The sequence below is a fragment of the Somniosus microcephalus genome, chromosome 27 (genome assembly GCF_052327205.1).
Source record: "Somniosus microcephalus isolate GS21.2 chromosome 27, FLI_Smic_1.0, whole genome shotgun sequence".
In the NCBI taxonomy this organism is placed as follows: domain Eukaryota; kingdom Metazoa; phylum Chordata; class Chondrichthyes; order Squaliformes; family Somniosidae; genus Somniosus; species Somniosus microcephalus.
Genome location: NC_141013.1, coordinates 38,608,106 through 38,627,312, shown reverse-complemented (window position 1 = coordinate 38,627,312; position 19,207 = coordinate 38,608,106). Strand labels below are relative to the sequence as shown.

At 45.0% G+C, this 19,207-nt stretch overlaps 1 protein-coding gene and 1 long non-coding RNA gene across 2 annotated transcripts in view; one reads left to right on the top strand and one right to left on the bottom strand.

Annotated features, from left to right (window-relative positions):
- The window catches only part of mex3b (mex-3 RNA binding family member B), a 3,749-nt gene extending 3,545 nt beyond the window's left edge, over positions 1-204 (bottom strand). The window contains exon 1 of the mRNA XM_085968869.1: positions 1-204. This exon is cut by the window's left edge and continues 211 nt beyond it. Within this exon, the coding sequence (XP_085824995.1) occupies positions 1-48 (48 nt within the window). The 5' untranslated portion in view covers positions 49-204.
- Positions 205-726: 522 nt separating this feature from the next.
- LOC147100135 (uncharacterized) lies at positions 727-15,818 on the top strand. The gene is made up of 2 exons (XR_015073840.1): positions 727-843; positions 14,318-15,818. It is a non-coding gene; the product is annotated as an uncharacterized LOC147100135 (long non-coding RNA).
- Positions 15,819-19,207: the final 3,389 nt, after the last annotated feature.

The following is a 19,207-nucleotide window of genomic DNA, read 5'->3' as shown; positions in this document are numbered from 1 at the left end:
GCCGCCGCCGGGGTTCCGCTCCATGTCGGCGAAGAGCGAGCTCGGCATCTTTTATTAAAGGGGGGAGAGAGAGAGAGAGAGGGAGAGAGAGAAGAGAGGCTGAGCCCGAGAGAAGCAGGAAGGAATCAGACAAAAGCAAGAGGGGAGGGTATAGGGAGAGCGAGAGGGGGGGTGGGGGGTAGTGGAGGAGGAGAGGAGGGGGGGAGGGAAAGAGAGAGAGAGACACAAGAGAGGGAAAAGCTGGAGTGGGATGGCAGCAGCGCAGGAGAGGGTGTGAGCCCGAGCCAGTGGCCGGCTCCTGGGAGCCGATCTGACGCCGCGGGTCCCCCCACTGCCTTTGTGTTGTGGATCGGCGGGGCCAGTGGGAGGAGGAGCCGGGGGTGAGCCAGCGAGCTCAGCGCGGCTGTGGAGTGGGACCCAGAGCCGGCTTGCGGAGGGTGGCTGGAGGAGGAGGAGGGTTTTTTTTGGGGGGGGTATTAATTTTTCCTCTTCCTTCCCTCCCTCCCCGGCTGGCTGCCCCCTCTCTCTCTCTCTAGTTGTTGTTGGGGGGCTGGGCGGCTGGCTGGCTCGCCCGCCCGCTCTCAGCAGCCTCTCACCGCGTCCTGCTCCAGCCTCAGCCCCGGCAGCGCTGCCCAGCAATGCGGCCCCATGACATCAGCCACACACGGCGGGGTCGGCGGCCAGAGGTTAGGCGGCGCGCCGCCTCATTGGGCCGCTCCTCTGCCGGGGAGGGAGCTGAGGCAGCAGCGAGTGAATGGGACCGTCCTCTCTCCTCCCCTCCCTCCCTCCCTCCCTTTTACAACTCGCCAACAATGAAACAATGCGATCTGCAGCATGGAGACGGTATTTGATTTTTTTTAACTATACAGAGCAGGTATTCGAAATATAAAAGCAATCTCAAAAAGGTTTACTTGCCATTTAGGTCGCAAATATCGAATCTTTCCCCCAAATATTAATGTACTGTCACCGTGTGTCATTATGGTGCAATGTTCAGAACATTTTAATGAGGAAATCACTGTATCAGTGCCATGGTCTCCACAGAGTGTTATAAATAGCTAATGGAGATTTTCCTGTGAAATTAACGACAGTGCCCGATGCTCTTAATGTAACTGGTGATAAATACTTTCTGATCCGCTTCATAGTCGCGTTCGGAGCACGCCGTACCTGTAGGGTGCACACAAACTAACACTGCATTATAGCGTTGCTGCTCTCAATATCAATGATCCATGCATGTATCGTGCGATATGTGGAACCGGATGCGAACAATTGGGCGTAATCATTTTACTGGGACCTTTTTGCGATTGTTTGCCGATAGATTTATTGCCTTAAGGTGTTTTTGACAACACTGAGCGGTGCCAACTGAAATCCGGGAGAAACATCAAGGATATATTTTGCATCCGCCTTGTGAAATGTGCAGTGAGAATGTAACTGTGTTGTCCAGTGATATTTATCACAGCAAGAGCTGGTAGCCTCCGATTCCATAGAAACATGCCCAAACGTGTCTTTGTTGTAACTGTTCCATTCGGCGACGTTGCAGTCTTATTCTTTTTTTTTTGGGGGGGGGGGGGGAGGCGTTGTTAGTGTCTCCACAACTAGAACTAGTAAACCACCAACTAAATAAAATGGGAAAGAAAACTTTTGTCAATTATTCAAGAAATAGCTGTCTTATATTTTAAAGCCAAGCGGGCATTGCAGTTGCACTGTGTGTAATTACGTCAGAATCCAGCTCTGCGAGTTAAGAGAATTGCAAACCAGATCTCCCTCCCCCAACACACACATACACAATAGAGAATGCACGTCTCTCCTGCATATCATCTCATATTTAAGACAATATGTGATCATTTGGAATTTGTGGTGCAATTTCCATTGCAGTGCACCACACCGGTAAGATTCCTGAACAATGTTGCTACAGAAATGTCTATACTGTTCTGGCAACATCACCCGGGTACATTGTCATTCCGTTTGAGACCAAGTTGCCAAAAAGGCATGACAGCAATTTTTTTTTTAAATCTCTCGTTTGTTTCACGTAAGCGAGAAATTGTACCCATGTGTCCAGGAGGGCTAAGTTTCTGATAACACTTGCTATCACAGCCCAGTGCAGATGAGCAATACAGGTAAACATATTCATTTCCGCACTGTGTTTACTCATTCCTGTTATCTGGATTGTGGCGTTTCCACTGAGAATTCGAGAGTGGTTTATTCAATGACGATTAAACAAACATAGACTGGCAAGAAATATGTCTAATTCGTTTTTTTAAATATCAATTATCAAAGAATAAAGGTTCCAATATCATTTTTTAACATAAATGACTGTTAAAACCCGCAAGTTTCAATCCACCTTATGTGTCCCCAGTGATTAACTGATACACCAATGATGTTATTGCAATAATGTAATCACATGTTTTACTGGTAAACCATTTGGTTTAAGTGGTATCCTGTTATAGAGTTATGATTTTAACACCCTCCAAACATTGTGCAGCTTTGAAATGTAATTATATGGAAGCTACAGCGAAGCATAATAAAGGAGATTCATAAAGTCAAGCATTAAGGATATCTAGTCATTTAATTAAAGAGGCGAGGGTTTACAATACAGAATTAAAAATAATAGCTATTTTGCGAGATAAATGGAAATGGAGGGGAGGAACACAGCGTTTAAAAATGGGAACAGCCGCGCACACAGAACAGAATTCCATAATGCTCGACTCTTCATTCAGATTTGAAGAACAAGCTATTTGTGGACGTGAGCTTCGGGAGGGAGATGGATCAGCTCCTCGATCACAAAAGACATTGCTGCTCAGTTGGAAAGCGCTGGGACGGAAAGTGCCCCCACAATGCTTATGTTAATATAGACTGCTTTAAAACCCCTCAATGGGGAAGCTTTTTTTGTGTGCGTCCATCTCGCTCTGCCTGTCTAGTTAACATAATCACATTAAGCTTTATAACACATTAACTGCGTTTGTGTGTCTTAAAATCTTTCCTCGAAATACGCCTTTAAGAATTTGCAAGATTGGCGTTATACATTGCCTCCATCTGCGAGTTTTAACGAAGGAAGTCCTTTTCGCTATTTTTGAACGAGATTTCGAAACGCAAAGGATAAATAAGACTCCACTCAGATGTTTTTTAAGGTCCTCCTGAGTTGAAAGGTTATTGTGTGCCTCACGTGAAAGCACGAAGAGCCAGACAATGCGTCGCACCCCGCAAGATTGTGCAGGACTAAAAGTCAATTGTTCCCAAGGACATTTCCCATAGATGATACTCCTTTGCTTGGGAATGAAGAGACGCTTTCAGAAAAAGAAAAGGAAATACGTCTCCCCTTTTTATTGGTGTTGTAAAGCAGTATTTCAGCATTAGGGAAAGTTCATTGTAGTGGCTGGATGCTCCATAAGAGGATGTTTATTGGCGTGTTGTGTGTTAATATAGTCTGATTTGATTACAAAATACTGTGGGTTATGAAAACCCAAAACAAAACACGTTTCACCGGTCTTGTGTTGAAAAATCTCACAATGTCAATTTTACACGTTGTATTATTTACACGTGGTTATTTTTCTGCGATGTAGCGATCATGTTCATCCGCCAGCCTTTCATTTACTTAAGGTGTAAATCAGAAATCAAAAACATCGCCAATAAGAGTGAACAAAGACACCACACGTCAACCAGATGAGTAACGATACCAGTATTTGCACCGTTCTCGTACTGGTGGTAAACTGGCTCATTACTTGGTATTAATCATGATTACTGAATGTTTATCTCGGATGGCCAATAAAACCTGGTAAACACATTACACCATGCAAGTTATAGCGGGGGGGGGGGGATGCAACAGGCTTTGGGCATTGGTCGGGGTCACTTCTTGTTAATTTATCATATTCACACCCACCTCATGTTCTGCATCACTCTCCACATGCGTTTAGTTCACCAATTTTAATCTCTGAAAATATCGGATTTCTGCACTAATTTCAATGGCATTTTTAACAGTCTGTTGTTGCTAGCTACCGTGAATCACATAAACGTATCAAAAATATGTCCATATATTAATGCATATATTTTCAGTGTACATACTGTAAGTGCACAAGCTGGTTCTAAATGCACGTTTTAAACGGTTGATTTGGGTAGATTTCTCTTGGCGCTCAGTTTTGTCCAAGAGATGCATTTTTAGGGAAAATAAAGTCTGTGGTGGGGAATGTGCAAGGAGCGCGTGTGCTTGAAATGTTGTAGGTGAATTTTAATACACGCAGCTAGAGACCCTGGCTTGCATCATCCCCCACCCCATAAAATACTGATTGTACCAGGAGTTCATTCCTCTGTGGCCCTATAAACCAAGCTGTGATCTTACATTTCTCTGTTTGCTTGTTCCAATCAAACTGGCCAGTGCAGACATTTTAAATAAGATTTTTTTTAGATTTATGGATTGCGAACCAAGAGTAAAGACATGCAGGAGGAGTGCAGCTGCATACTGAAGGGTAAGCTGTTGAGCTAATTGGTGTTCAATGTGAGTACTATTAGTTAATCCACATGGGTGCAGAAAAACATTTAGTTGCAAGCGCATGATCCCATGAAAATGGAGGAGGGAAATCATTTAAGATTGAAATGAAGAACATTCACGCACACATATTTTATATATATATAATGGTTGTATATAGACATATACATTTAGATTGTCTATTTACATAAAGTGGTTTTATATATATTTAATAATAGCGCAGATAGGTCCTGCATTTGCTGAAAACGTGCATCACAGCAATGGCACATCTACAGTGTATGCCATTATTATGATGCAGAAATACCAGGAAATTATGGTGTGAGTGACTCGTGCCTTTATGTACGCCACACCATAATTTCTTGGGATATAAAAACAGAAAATGCTGGAAACACTCAGCAGGTCAGGCAGTATCTGTGGAGAGAGAAACAGCTAACGTTTCAGATCGGTGACCTTTCGTCAGAATAATTTCCTGGAAGTATTCGGCTGCTCCACAGAGACGCTTGCCAATTATCATAAATTCCCCCTGCCCCCCACCCCCATTAAAATCAATGGTAAGGTCGAGTTTGCTGAGTTAACATTACTATGGTCATCAGAGCCACTTACACCATTGCAGAATGGTGCTGAAGGGCTCAGCATCAGTAAAATATTCAATCACTCAGCAGGTTGCCTGAGGGTAACATCTTTACTGACTTGTTCTAGAAACTTCAAAACCTGAATCACCTAATAAAGTAAGTGTTTTGGCAGCCTGGAGTTTCCCCCGACTGATATTGGGCCGGATCTTGCTAGAAAAATAATGGCGTATTACTACACATGCCATTATTAATGTGCAAGTTGGCCAGCAGGTTCAGAGGATTTCAAACTATGGCATGAATTGTGAATCTCCAGAACTTGCTGGTCGATTTACGCCGTGCCACCATTAGCTTTGCACAAATAGCATCTCATCCTTAGACACCCCATTATTTTTAAGAACTTGCTGGATTTGCACATTAATTGCCCATTAAACTCACCGCAGAATGTTAAGCCTGGTAATTAAGAGGGTCAGTACCTTTTTAATGATAAGACAATTGTTAATACACTGGCAATCAACCTCTGTAGCCCAGAAAGTGAACAATTTAAACTTTGGCGTCTCATTCCTTTAGTTGTTCTTAGCAATTTTTTAAATGTCAAATTTAAACTGTAATTTTATTTCCTTACTTTTCCTTTTTGTCACTTTTTTTCTCTCATTCTGATCTTTCCTTTTTATTTCTCTTTCTGTACCTGATATAACTCGAATGCACCCTATTCCTTCTCAGTCATTCCTCTGTTTCTTTCTCAATCCTTAAATCTCATTGGTTAAGGAGATAGACTTTTGGTCCCATCATTCACTGAGGTCCCAAATGCCCCATTGCCCTCACCTCGCCATTCTCAGCTCGCATTTTCAGCAAGTTACAGGGCAAGAAAATATTGAGCTGAAAGGTGCAGAAAAAAGTCTAACAGGGTGACGTAAGAAAACTACTAGGCACTCGGTCTAAGTGTTAAACAAAGCTTTAATCAACTGTTTTACAACATGGAGGTCTAGTTGTGTCCTTCACTAGTTCTTGTTAACAATGTCCTGCACAAGCTGGGCCCGTGCCCGAGTATTTATACTCTCCCTGGACAGCGCCACCCGCAGGCCGCTCAGTATTATTTCATATGTCTTTCTTTCATGAATGACTGATTCATGTCACAGGGCACACAGCAAGATCCAGCCCATTATTTGTATACTAACATTTATTGAACTTGTGCGCTAAGTATGGATTGTAACTGGTGATGAAATATGGCTAGGGACTGCACACAGTTCAGGAGACAACCCTATGCATACAGATCCCTTCTTGATGACGATTTATATATTTACAATCTCATCAATCAAATCCAATCTGACATTGACACTCCTTCCGTTACAGACTGCGACCCATCCCCACCTTATCAGATCAGAGCCAATGCTCCTAATTGCTTCCATTAAATAGCCTGTTGCTCTGTTCTGTGGATGTGTATCAGACATTGACAGGCTGCTCCTGATCCCTCCACTATGCTCGTTGTGGCCTATTCTAATTTTCAGCAAATTTTGACATAAATTTTGTCACTGGTGCATCGGGGAGCATAACTGTCTAACTTATGGCGTTTGTGGGCAATACCACCATTGCAGTGAATTCCTGGCCATAATATTCTAAGTTCGATATGTGGGGCGCTTGTTCTACTGAAAACACCGATGTAAACGAGCTTTTATGGGAAATCTCACTATAAAATTATCCGCATTTTTTTTGATTATCTGTCAAGCCGTATTGGACTTTCAATGTCATACCTTGCCTATCACACAACACCAGCTGTTTTATTGAGTCTCCTGTAATGCACTTTTTTTTTATTCGCTCAGGGGATGTGGGCGTCGCTGGCAAGGCCAGCATTTATTGCCCATCCATAATTGCCCTTGAGAAGGTGGTGGTGAGACACCTTCTTGAACCACTGCAGTCCGTGTGCTGAAGGTACTCCCACAGTGCTGTTAGGGAGGGAGTTCCAGGACTTTGACCCAGTGATGATGAAAGAATGACGATATACTTCTAAGTCAGGATGGTGTGTGACTTGGAGGCGAACTTGGAGGTGGTGGTGTTCCCATGCGCCTGCTGCCCATGTCCTTCTAGGTGGTAGAGGTCGCAGGTTTGGTAGGTGCTGCCGAAGGAGCCTTGGCGAGTTGCTGCAGTGCATCTTGTAGATGGTACACACTGCAGCCACGGTTCACCGGTGGTGGAGGGAGTGAATGTTTAAGGTGGTGGATGGGGTGCCAATCAAGCAGGGTGCTTTGTCATGGATGTTGTCGATCTTCTTGAGTGTTGTTGGAGCTGTACTCATCCAGGCAAGTGGAGAGTATTCCATCACACTCCTTATGTCTGCCTTTTCCCTATAAATCACTCAAAATATTTCCTGAAAAAGTATTACTGCAACTTTTCTTCTCAGTAACTGAAACTTCTAATGTCCAAAATAAGAGTTCAAACAAAATTATAAATTCACATAAAAAACATATTTCACAATAACAGAATTTAATTTATCCACCAGTTTGTATTTTGTGTCTTTTAATGCCTTCATTAAAGAAAGAACTTGCATTTATACAGTGCCTTTTAGACATCCCAAAGTGCTCCACAGACAATTACTCATGAAGTATAGTCACTGGTGTTATGTAAACAAACACAGCTGCCAATATGCACACAGCGAGTTCTGAAGAACAGCAATAAGATAAATAACTTAATAATATGTTTAAGGTGATGTTATTTGAGGGGAAAAAACATTAGTCAGGTCACCGAGAAGAGTCCCACATTCTACTCTGAATAATGGCAAGAGATCTTTTACATCCATCATCTTAGTTCAATATCTCATCTTAAAAATAGCACCTCCGACAACACAGCACTCCATTGCTGCTGTCGTGAAGTGTCAGCCTAGATTATATGCCCAAGTACAGCAACAGGGGATCATGAACCCATGACCTTCCAGTAGCGAGAGTAGCTGAAACTGTTTTACTTAAATGCCTAGACGCTCCAGAAAGTCTGGACTTGGACTTGATATTTTTTCCCAGAGCTGATACAGTCTGAGAATGTGCAGTGTACCCCCTTTTGCAGGATATATCCGCACCATTCAGTAGTTGAAATGCTGCAATATTTGTCTTTATCTTCCAACAGTTTATGCTCAATTGTTTTCCAAAATTATTTTAAAGAAAAGCTGGAGGAGAAATTTCAAAAACTTTATTGAGGTAAAGTATATATTGGGCTGGATTTTGCGGTCCTTTTGTTACACTTGCACTTGCCCTTAGACTTTTGAGATGCTTTTGCTCTGGAAATTCCTGTCAGTCATCAAAACAGCATGGTGCCCTCTACAGGGCATCGGGGACCTCTGTGAACAGGGCAAGCAACTGTGTGTCCCCTTAACCAATCAGATTGAAGAATTGTTAATGAGCAGCGCAGAGTCTGAACCAGGAAGTGTCAGTTAGAATATTTAATTCAATGTAAAATCAGGTACAGAAAGCAAAACAAAGAGAGGTAAAGAAAGATTGGACTAAGAGAGCGAGATAACAGAGACAGAAAGAAAAAAAAGTTAACATTTTTAATTTAAAAAAAATCTCCAACAATAATTAAAATTAGAAGGAATGAGACTGCACACTTGTTAAAGTTAATTTTCAGTGCCAGAGAGGTTATTTGGGAATAATTAAGACTTATCACGCTGCTAAAAGGGTACTTACACTGGAAAGGACAACCCCTAATTTTTTCTGGCAAATTTGGTGTGTATATATCAGGTAAGTTCAGCAACCTTTCGTCATTCCATGTATTTCAATGGCGAGTCTCTTGGCAAGATATTATTATCGCACAGCTTTTGGAGGAGCAGGGCATCTCGGGCAGCAATTCCCTGATTTACGCATTTAACTGCGCATGTGCAGTTGCTGAAAGCTGCTGTCCGATTTACACGTCAATAACAGTGAGCGCTGTTAGCCTCATCATTGTTTCTATCGCAAAAAGTCCGCCCAATTATTGACTTTAAGTAAAAAAGCAGAGGGGCAGATTTTAAACTTGCCGCTAGGGTGTAAAATTAGCATTGGAAATAAAAACTAGGCCAATCCGCAGTGCCAGTTTTACACTCAGGTGGCAAGTTGTTTTGTATGTGTGTTTTGAAAATCTAGAATATTGATTATACACTCATTGCAGCTTTTGTTTTGTGTGCTATAAACTTCACAAATCAACACCAGAAAATGCTGGAAAAACTCAGCAGGTCAGACAACATCCATGGAGAGAAATTTGAGTTGACGTTTCGGGTCGAACCCTTCTTCAAAACTGGAAAGAAAAGAAGATAGATCGGAGGCAGGGCTGCGATCGGACAAAAGAATAAAAGAAACAAATCAACACAGTAGTTTAACTTATATGAACAGAATATTGATTTTCAGCGTGATGTCTGTATTTTTTACCACTCCATCGGCTGAAAATTCAGTAGCCTTAGCGCCTCATTTGAGGCGCTAGAGGGCCTTGCGCCGGAGTTATGGCCAGTAGTGAAATTCCCTGGGGCCCTAAATCGGCGTTGCTCCGGTAGCGCTGCGCCGGCACCGATGACGTCATCGGTGTGCGCAGCGTCCCGGTTGCCGTGGTAACCCGCCCGAACTCCGAAATTGAGTTGCGGCCGCCTCGCCCGTGGCAGCCGCAACCAGCGTTTTGTCAGAGGTGCCTTACTGCAGTTAGCGCCGGCGCATTAAAGGCCCCGCGGCGGCTTTCCCGCCGGCCGCCTGCCCGCAGCTCCCTCCCTGGACTTCTCTCCCCCCCCCCCCCGGAACAGATGCAAGCCCGGCACTTGTCCGAGGTGCCGGGCTCATTTTTAAGCAGATTTGCGCGGGCCGCGGCCGGGTGCAGGCAGCTCCTCCTTAACGGAAGGAGGAGGCCTGCACTTCCCCAGCCTGCCGCACCGCATCGGGTGCCGCAGCGCCGGAATTGCGGCGCGAAACGGCAGTTAGCGCCCTTTTCCAGGCGCTAAGACCCTTCAGTAACGCCGGCAGCCGTTTGGGCGCGGCGCCACTGAATTTTTGGCGCGCGCAGGGGGACTTAGCGCCGGCACTAACTTCCGCCGCTAAAGCCCTGGCTAAGCCAAAACCCAATTTCTAGGCCCATGTTCCATAAAGTAACAAAGTATGTGACTCTGCCATTATTCTAGGAACAATGCACTTTCAACCTTACTGTCCCTAAGTTAACTAGCACATTTGCTCTGTTACAGTACCTGAGTCTGGATTCTTTCTCTCTCTCTCTCTCTGACTAACTTATACTGCCTGGTGAATATGAGAGAGAGAAAGAAAGAAATATACGACAGCAAAATACTGCGGATGCTGGAAATCCGAAATAACAACAGAAAATGCTGGAAAAACTCAGCAGGCCAGGGCAGCATCCGTGGAGAGAGAAACAGAGTTAACGTTTCAGGTCGAGAACCTTTCGTCAGAACTGAGAAAAAAGCAGGAAATGGAACAGATTTTAAAGCAAGTTTAGGGGCTGGGAAAAGGGGGAGGGGATGAAAGAACAAAAGGGAAGGTCAGTGATGGGATAGAAAGCCGGAGAGATTGAGAGACATTGGCCCAGAAATTCGGGTCGGGGGCTTCCCGCGTGTGCAAGCCCCCGACCTACACTTACCTAGCGCGCCGGCAGTTGACCTCTTGGCCTGCGTGGAATTCCTCCCCGAGGCCTGTCCCAGAGGCCGGCGCGCTATGCTGGCGTGTCCCAGGGGCGTAGTTAGTGCGAAGCGTCCCCTGGGATCACGTGAGCAACAGGCAGCCAATCGGAGCAGGGAATGCTCCATTCATAAGCCTTGACAGACCTGCCAAAACGTATAAATGCTGAGGCTGTAAAACTGTACTTTACCTTCAAATAATTTTTTTAAAAACATCGCACTTTGTAAATAAACTATAAATGACATTAAATAACTATTTTAAACAAAAATTTAAATTTTTTAAAAATATAATTTTTTTTAAAAACGGGGCTAAAAATAAACTTACCTTGCTTTAAAGTATTTAAAAGTAAAAAACCTGTGGAAAAAAAGTTTTAATTTTAAATAATTGACCACTTACCTTTGAAAATGAAGTCCTTACGGTTGCTTTTTACATTTCTAAAATGTACAGACTTACCCGCACGTTAAAACCTGAAAAAAAAAGGAAGTTCAACGCGCACGTGCAGACTCCCGCGCGCACGCATTTGACCTCTAGAGGATCGGAAGTGCCGGTTTCCCGCACATGCGTAGTGCATGCAAGATTCCGGCACTTCCATCGGGTCCATGCGTGAGTACTCCGTCCGTACTCACGCGTTGGGACCCGAATTTCTGGGCCATTAAGAGATATTCAAGGCAAGAGGAGGTGGTGATGGGAGAGGTTAAGGAACAAAGGATGGCTCTAGATGAGGTGTGAATTGCGCTGGCAGAATGAAGGACAGCTGCCTGTGGGAGGGAAGAAAAAAGGCCAAACAAAAGTGTGGATAAAAAAATAAGAAATATATATATGTGATCGGGGCCGAGGTTATGATCTGAAATTGTTGAACTCTATGTTGAGTCCAGAGGGCTGTAGAGTGCCTAATCGAAAGATGAGGTGCTGTTCCTCGAGCTTACGCTGAGCTTCCGTGGAACAATGCAAGAGGCCGAGGACGGTGAGGTCCGAGTGGGAATGGAGCGGTGAATTAAAATGACAGGCCACCGGGAGCTCGGGGTCCCCCTTACGGACTGAACGGAGGTGTTCCGCAAAGCGTTCACCCAATCTGCGTTTGGTCTCCCCAGTTTAGAGGAGACCACATCGTGAGCAGCGAATACAGTATACTAAATTGCAGGAAGTACAAGTAAATCGCTGTTTCACCTGGAAGGGGTGTTTGGGGCCCTGGACAGTGGGAAAGGGGGAGGTATAAGGGCATGTGTTGCGTCTCCTGCGCTTGCACGGGACGGTGCCGGGCGAAGAGGAAGGGGTGCTGGGGATGATAGAGGAGTGGACTAGGGTGTCATGGAGGGAGCAGTCCCTACGGAATGCTGAAAGGGGAGGTGAGGGGAAGATGCATTTGGTGGTGGGATCACGCTGGAGGTGGCGGAAATGGCGGAGGATGATCCATTGAATGTGGAGGCTGGTGGGGGGAAAGGTGAGGACAAGGGGAACTCTATCGTGGTTCCGGGAGGGAGGGGCGGGGTGAGGGCAGAAGTGCGGGAGATAGAACGGACACGGTCGAGGGCCGTGTCAACCACAGTAGAGGGGAATCCTCGGTTGAGGAAAAAGGAAGACATGTTGGAAGCACTGGTATGGAAGGTGGCATCGTCAGAACAGATGCGGCGGAGATGGAGAAACTGGGAGAATGGAATAGAGTCCTTACAGGAGGCGGGGTGGGAGGAAGTGTAGTCCAGGTAGCTGTGGGAGTCAGTGGGCTTGTAGTGAATGTTTGTCAATAACCTATCCCCAGAGATGGAGACGGAGAAGTCGAGGAAGGGAAGGGAAGAGTTGGAGATGGACCATGTGAAGGTGAGGGAAGGGTGGAAACTGGAAGCAAAGTGAATGAAATTTTCTAGTTCAGGGCGAGAGCAGGAGATGGCACCGATACAGTCATCAATGTACCAGAAAAAGAGGTGAGGGAGGGGATCCAAGTAGGACTGGAACAAAGAGTGTTCCACATATCCCACAAAAAGGCAGGCATAGCTAGGACCCATGCGGGTACCCATAGCAACACCTTTGATTTGGAGGAAATGAGTGGAGTCAAAGGAGAAGTTGTTCAATGTGAGAACAAGTTCAGCCAGGCGGATGGGACTGGTTGGGCCTCTGTTCAAGGAAGAAGCGGAGCGCCCTGAGGGATGGAGGTGTAGAGGGATTGAACGTCCATAGTGATAAGGAGGCGGTTGGGGCCGGGAAGCTGGAAACTGTTAAAGTGGCGGAGGGCGTCGGAAGAGTCGCGGATGTAGGTGAGAAGAGACTGAACAAGGGGAGAAAAAAGAGTCGAGATGGGAAGAGATAAGTTCCGTGGGGCAAGAACAGGCTGAAACGATGGGTCTACCAGGGCAGTCCTGTTTGTGGATCTTGGGAAGGAGGTAGAAGCGGGCTGTGCGGGGTTGGGGAACTATGAGGTTGGTGGCCGTAGGGGGAAGATCTCCAGAGGAGATGAGGTCAGTGACAGTCTTGGAAACGATGGCTTGATGTTCGGTTGTGGGGTTTCTCTCTCCACGGGTGCTGCCCTGGCCTGCTGAGTTTTTCCAGCGTTTTCTGTTGTTAAGAAAGAAATATATATAGAGAGAGAAAGAAGCAATGACAGGCCTCTGACCTATTCCTCAACTCTATGTGTTAAAGTGGCTTGCTGAGCTGGCAATCAAAGTTGCCACCTTGAATGAAATGGTGCCGCTTTGATGTGGGAGATTACAGCACCTATATGTTGATTCAGCTAAACCCATTGCCAGGTGCATAGAATAAAAACCATTCTATCAAAATGGTGTGAAATTCCTAGCACCAAACCTAATAAACGTCATTGTTAAAGCTAACTTAACGTACAGTTTGATGGCTGGCCCATCCTTCTTTGAGATAGCTCATTAACACTTCCATCACTCAGACTTCCGCTTAGAGTTTCCTCCGTAATATTCTAAGTAGCTTTTAACGCCCAGTTGAAAAATGTTTTACTCTGGGAGTTAAGACTTCTGTACACCAAATCTAACCTTATTGGCAATATTACAACGTTAAGTAAAACAAAGTTCCTTCCAGGCCAGAAAGATAACAGTCCCTATGCAACATGCATGTGAGTAAGGGAGCATCTTGGGCCTGGTCAATGCTATAGTTCATAGAACATGACAAAAAGTCAAGATTTAAGAAGACCAACGAAACAGAAACTGGCCTTCAACCTCCAGGAATACAGGAAATCGACCACAAGAACATAAGAAATAGGAGCAGGAGTAGGCCATTCGGCCCCTCCAGCCTGCTCCGCCATTCAATAAGAACATGACTGTACGTCTACCTCAACTCCACTTTCCATCACTATCCCCATATCCCTTGATTCCATTAGTATCCAATGATTCCCTTAATATCCAGAAGTTAAAGCCTTCACAATGGCAGAAGAAGCCATTACAGAACAGTTCAGCCTGTATAGTGTGGAGGAGGTGACTGAGCCAGAAACAGAAGGATCGCATGTGGTCCATCGCACCTTAGCCAATAGGAAGCTGTAGCTTAAAATAAGCATTGAAAAACATTACCAACTATCACACTTGCTTTATGGATAGTTGATTATATACTTTGCGGTTTCTACACCTGCTCTGGACGATGACGTATAACCTCGGCTGTATTGCATTAATATCTGCCCTCTCTTATCTCCCCAGAACAAGTTGGATAATCTGAGAGACAGATCACAACTGCCAGAAACCACCCACATAACCACCACTACATTAACCAGGAACCTCCACACTTGGTGAATTAACAGCACAGGGGTACAGAGGTTGGAGCATCTCTGCAGGTTGAGCCTAGTATGGAGAGGCCAAGGACAGCTCAGTGGCATCCTGAACCCAAGTTCAGAAGGAATGATAGGAATGGAGCATTAACAAGAGATTCCTAATATCACAGCCACATTGCACTCTATGAAGGACAAGAATAATTGTTGATCAACAGGATGGCTGCAATGGAAACCTTGAGGACCCGGAGGTGAAGTAATTTAGGGATGCCCAAAAGTGTCCCTGATTGTAGATGATATTTTGGCCAGGAGGACAGCAATATGCCTTCTGGTGTACTTCCTTCCCCAAATTCTTTCACCAGAAAACACAGTCAGGAGGAGATCACTAGTTGGGTGACCACTGCGTCAATCACTCATAGAATGAGGCAAAAGTAGTTGCAGTCATGAGTTTGGAGAAACTTCATATGCATAAATTGCTCCACAGTATAACCAGGGGAGCACAATGAAAACCATCACATATTACTGACCCGCTTCCATCGGAAGAAGCTCAGCAACATAAGTGGGGCATTAGTAAGTCCCCAACAAAGAAATACTCACTGAGCACCAAGGAAGTGTCACCTCCACTTGTTGAGGGTGGTTTGGAAAGGACAATGGTGGAATGCAAGCCTGCGATCCAAACAAAGCAAGTGTTAGGGAGAAATTTATCACAGAGATGCATATCCCCTTCTCCGAAATGAATATCACCATTTTGGACACCAGTCATGCGCTGGCCCTGTGATTCACTGCACTGCTGTCCAGCATAAAGGAATTGTCACACCAGACAGTGGCTGCAATGGAAAGTTCGTTGACCCAGGTGCTAAACAATATGGGACTTCACCCCAGAATGCTCCTACTGTTATTATATCTGAGATAGAATTCAACATCCAAGGAGCTCTGTATTCAAACTGAGAGGGGAGATAGAAAACACAGTCAACATTTCTCTATCCTTATAGATACACATTTTTGTGTTCTCAGACAGATCACTGGTAAGTATAAGGAAATGTTAACTACCAGTGGCCTAAGTAGGGCACTGCAGAGGCAGGAGATTAAAACCCACAACCGTAGCCTATTCCAGATGTCATATAGTCTAGGCCACATTTATTCTGATGGCCTTTTGAAGTCAGTGTACCCTCCACTGCAACATTTCAAGGCAGTGCTCACTCTGATCCACCACGAGCGATTGCTGCTGAATCCTCCACAATCTGAAAGTCCGCAGTAGGATAAGTCACCTTCTGCTAATGGTACGGCTACCAGAAAGGGAGCATAGAGGACACCCCAAAAGCTGCAAAGCTACAGGAGAGAAGCATTCGATTTTCAAAGAGGAATAGAGCTAATTATTGAATTGTCTCAGTTACCCCACGTCACAAGAACACAATAAATGTTTTTAAATCACATCTTTTTGCCTTTGTCTTCTCTATTGCATATACCTTTGACTAGGCATAGGGCAATAGAAAGATACGATAATGAGAACGCTAACTGCTTGACAATAGGATGCAATAAGACAAGTTGTACAACAGCAAATAACAACTTATTGTATCTGGCAATCCTTATGTACAAGTCTTGATAATGCTTCTCAGAGCTGTCAGGTTGTTACATGCGTGTGCCCTGCATCAGCTAGACTGGTGGTTGAAGCTTCTTGCCAATGAGGCATCCCTTAAGTGTAGTGGGTGTTAATCAGATTTTACTGAAATGTTGGAAGCCTTTGAAGCTGATATAGGAAATGGGATGGACTGTGGGCACTGTGATCTCTATGTGTGCGCAATCAATGATGTTCAAGGCTATATGGAAGCTACCAATGACATAGAATTGTTGCTTTCTCTGCAACTAATGCTTGGAAATGGATGAGCCTGCTATATCTATACCTACCCAATTTTCCTTCCTGGCCCTTATGCTAGCTGACATTGTAAACGGTTTCCTCCCCTCAGGTACTGACACATGCCCATTCAAATCTGTTGTCATCAAGTCCCATTAAAAATCCCACCCTAGATCCCTCTGTCCTTGCAAACTACTGCCTCACCTCCAAATAAGGGGTCGGCCATTTAGGACTGAGATCTTTGGAATCTTTGGAATTCTCTACCCCAGAGAGCTGTAGAAGCTCAGTCATTGAGTATATTCAAGACAGAGATCGATAGATTTTTGGATACTAAGGAATCAAGGGATATGAGGACAGTGCGGGAAGTGGAGTTGAGGTAGAAGATCAGCCATGATCTTATTGAATAACGGAGCAGGCTCGAAAGGCCGAATGGCCGACTCCTGCTCTTATTTCTTATGTTCTTATGTTCAACTACCTTTTCCTCACCAAAGTCCTTAAATTTGTTGCCACCTCCCAAATCCATGTCCATCTCTCCTGCAGTTCATTGTTCGAGTCTCTCTGATCAGGTTTCCATCCTGCCACAATACTGATACGGCCCTAAACAAAGTCACAAACCATATTCTCGGTGAGCACGGTGCATTATCCCTATTCATCCTTCTTCATCTCTCTGTAGCCTTTAACATGGTTGATCACACCATGCTTCGCCAACACCTTTGCTTCACTGTCCAGCTTAGTGGGACTGTCCTTGCTTGGTTCTAATCTTAGCTACTTGATTGTAGATAGAGCATCTCCAACAATGGCTTCTCTTCGCCGCTCACTATCTCTGTAAGCTCCTGCAGCCCTATAACCCCACCCCTAACTCACCATTCCTCTGATTCCGGCCTCGTGTGCATCCTCCCCTTCCCTTTGCCCCACCATGAGGGCACGAAGGGATTTAAATGCGAGGATGAGAACTTTTAACTTGAGGTGTTGGGGAACCAGGAGCAAATGCAGGTCAACGAGGACAGTGGTGATGATGGGACTTGGTGCGGGATAGGATACGAGCAGCAGAGCTTTGGATGAGCTAACGTTTGTTGGAAGGCATGCATCCCTGGCCCAGGCCTACCCTCAAGCAGTGCTATGTGCCAGAATAGTGGTGGGGGGAGGGGGGGCAGGAGCAGGGGACGGAGGCCTGGCCATCACGCTCAATGAACTGTTGGAAAACAGCAGTAAGAAGGCCCCAAGGCCTGAAGATCTAGTGAATCGCTGAAAAAAGGTCAGATTTTCACTTTGAGCTTAATTTGGCTTGCTGCCTAGCCCCTTCATAGTTTCCGATCTGAAGGGGTCTCAGGTGCAAGGTCCATCACCAGCTTCTTGAGCCATCCCTTGGTCATAAGAAGAGCAATTTGAGATGGGAAGGCTGGGAACGCCCCCTACAGTCTCTTTTCCATGGATATGCTGGGCCCGTGCCTACTGCAGACTCAGGCCCAGGGCATCCTGGCACAACGTCAAGGGGCAAAGACCTGCTGTGATGGGTTACTAATCTGTAGTGCCCGGCAAATGAATGTTCCCCAGGCGTTATGGAGAGGAATATCGTAACCTTGTTAAAAGCCCTCCCTGCCTTCACTTCCCGCTTGTACTGCTCCCTATCTGACTAGAGAATAGCAGCCCTGAAATATTCATGTTGCTGGCCTCTTTTGAGTCTCACAAAGCGCTCATCCTGTCAGCTCCAGCTGTGAGCTGGATGTCTAAGTGACACGTCCACAGGGCTCTGAAGTTTTTGAAAGTTGCAGCATAGCCTGCATTAATAAACATTCATTTGCATTTCACAACATTCCCACCATCCCTTTCCTGATACCACAAACTGATGCTGGAATCTGGTAGTTTTCACATCCCCTCCTTCCCCTAGAATGACATAGACTTACATGGAATGTACAGCACAGAAACAGGCCATTCGGCCCAACTGGTCCGTGCCGGTATTTATGCTCCACACGAGCCTCCTCCCACCCCTCTTCATCTCACCCTATCAGCACGACCTTCTATTCCTTTCTCCCTCATGTTTTTATCTAGCTTCCCTTTAAATGCATCACGCTGATCCATGCAATGCTACTTCCAGATTTCAAACTCAACCACAGAGTGTGCTAACTTCAAGAGAAATGGTGGTTGGCTGAATTCTCATCTTAACCCCTCTAGAAAAATAACTAATGCCACACTTCCCAACAATCACCTTGCTCCGATAGAATCACCGAGGAAGGCTGATCACTGAGAAAATGTTGTTGGAGAACAGAACGATCCCACAGTTTTTTTTTAAACAGCGATCATTCTAGACCAGTAATGGTGGGAGTAGACTTGAAATACATCCTAGACCATGTCCTCAGCAATTAGACACATAAATATAGAACCTTGTCATTTGTCGCAGTTACCCGCCAGAAAGTAAGCAGCAAGTTTCTCTCCTATCCCCCAATGCTCAACAATTCATGGTCTTGGCGTTTTAATCTACAGCTAAATAGAGCATCCCAGTGCTTTATTTGTAATATCAGGCCACGCGCCTGTGATGTTATCATTTCAAGTCAGGAACAATCTCTTCAGGTTATGGTTGTGCCATCTCACTATCTTATAATTGGTTAGCCTAAAATCTGTGAACTTTAAAGAAAAGTGAGAATTCTTCAGCAAACCACGGTTCTCCTGGATAATGTTGATGTCAGAAACTGTGAGGGAGTCCCTTGAAAGGCCATGTTATAGCAGATACCTATTCCAAAAGGATGACTGATCACTAATCAAATAGAACGGGAGATTCAAATCTCTGCATTAGAAAAGGTATAACGGACAATAAGGCTAGTTGAGTATTGTATGATCTACCTTAAATGATGAAAGAACACAACATCCTACTGTAGAGTATTCTATTATTCATCACACAGCATTGCTACAAGTATGGAAACAAAACCAAGTTGCCTGTTTGGATACTAACTACATCAAGAGCAGGAAAACAAC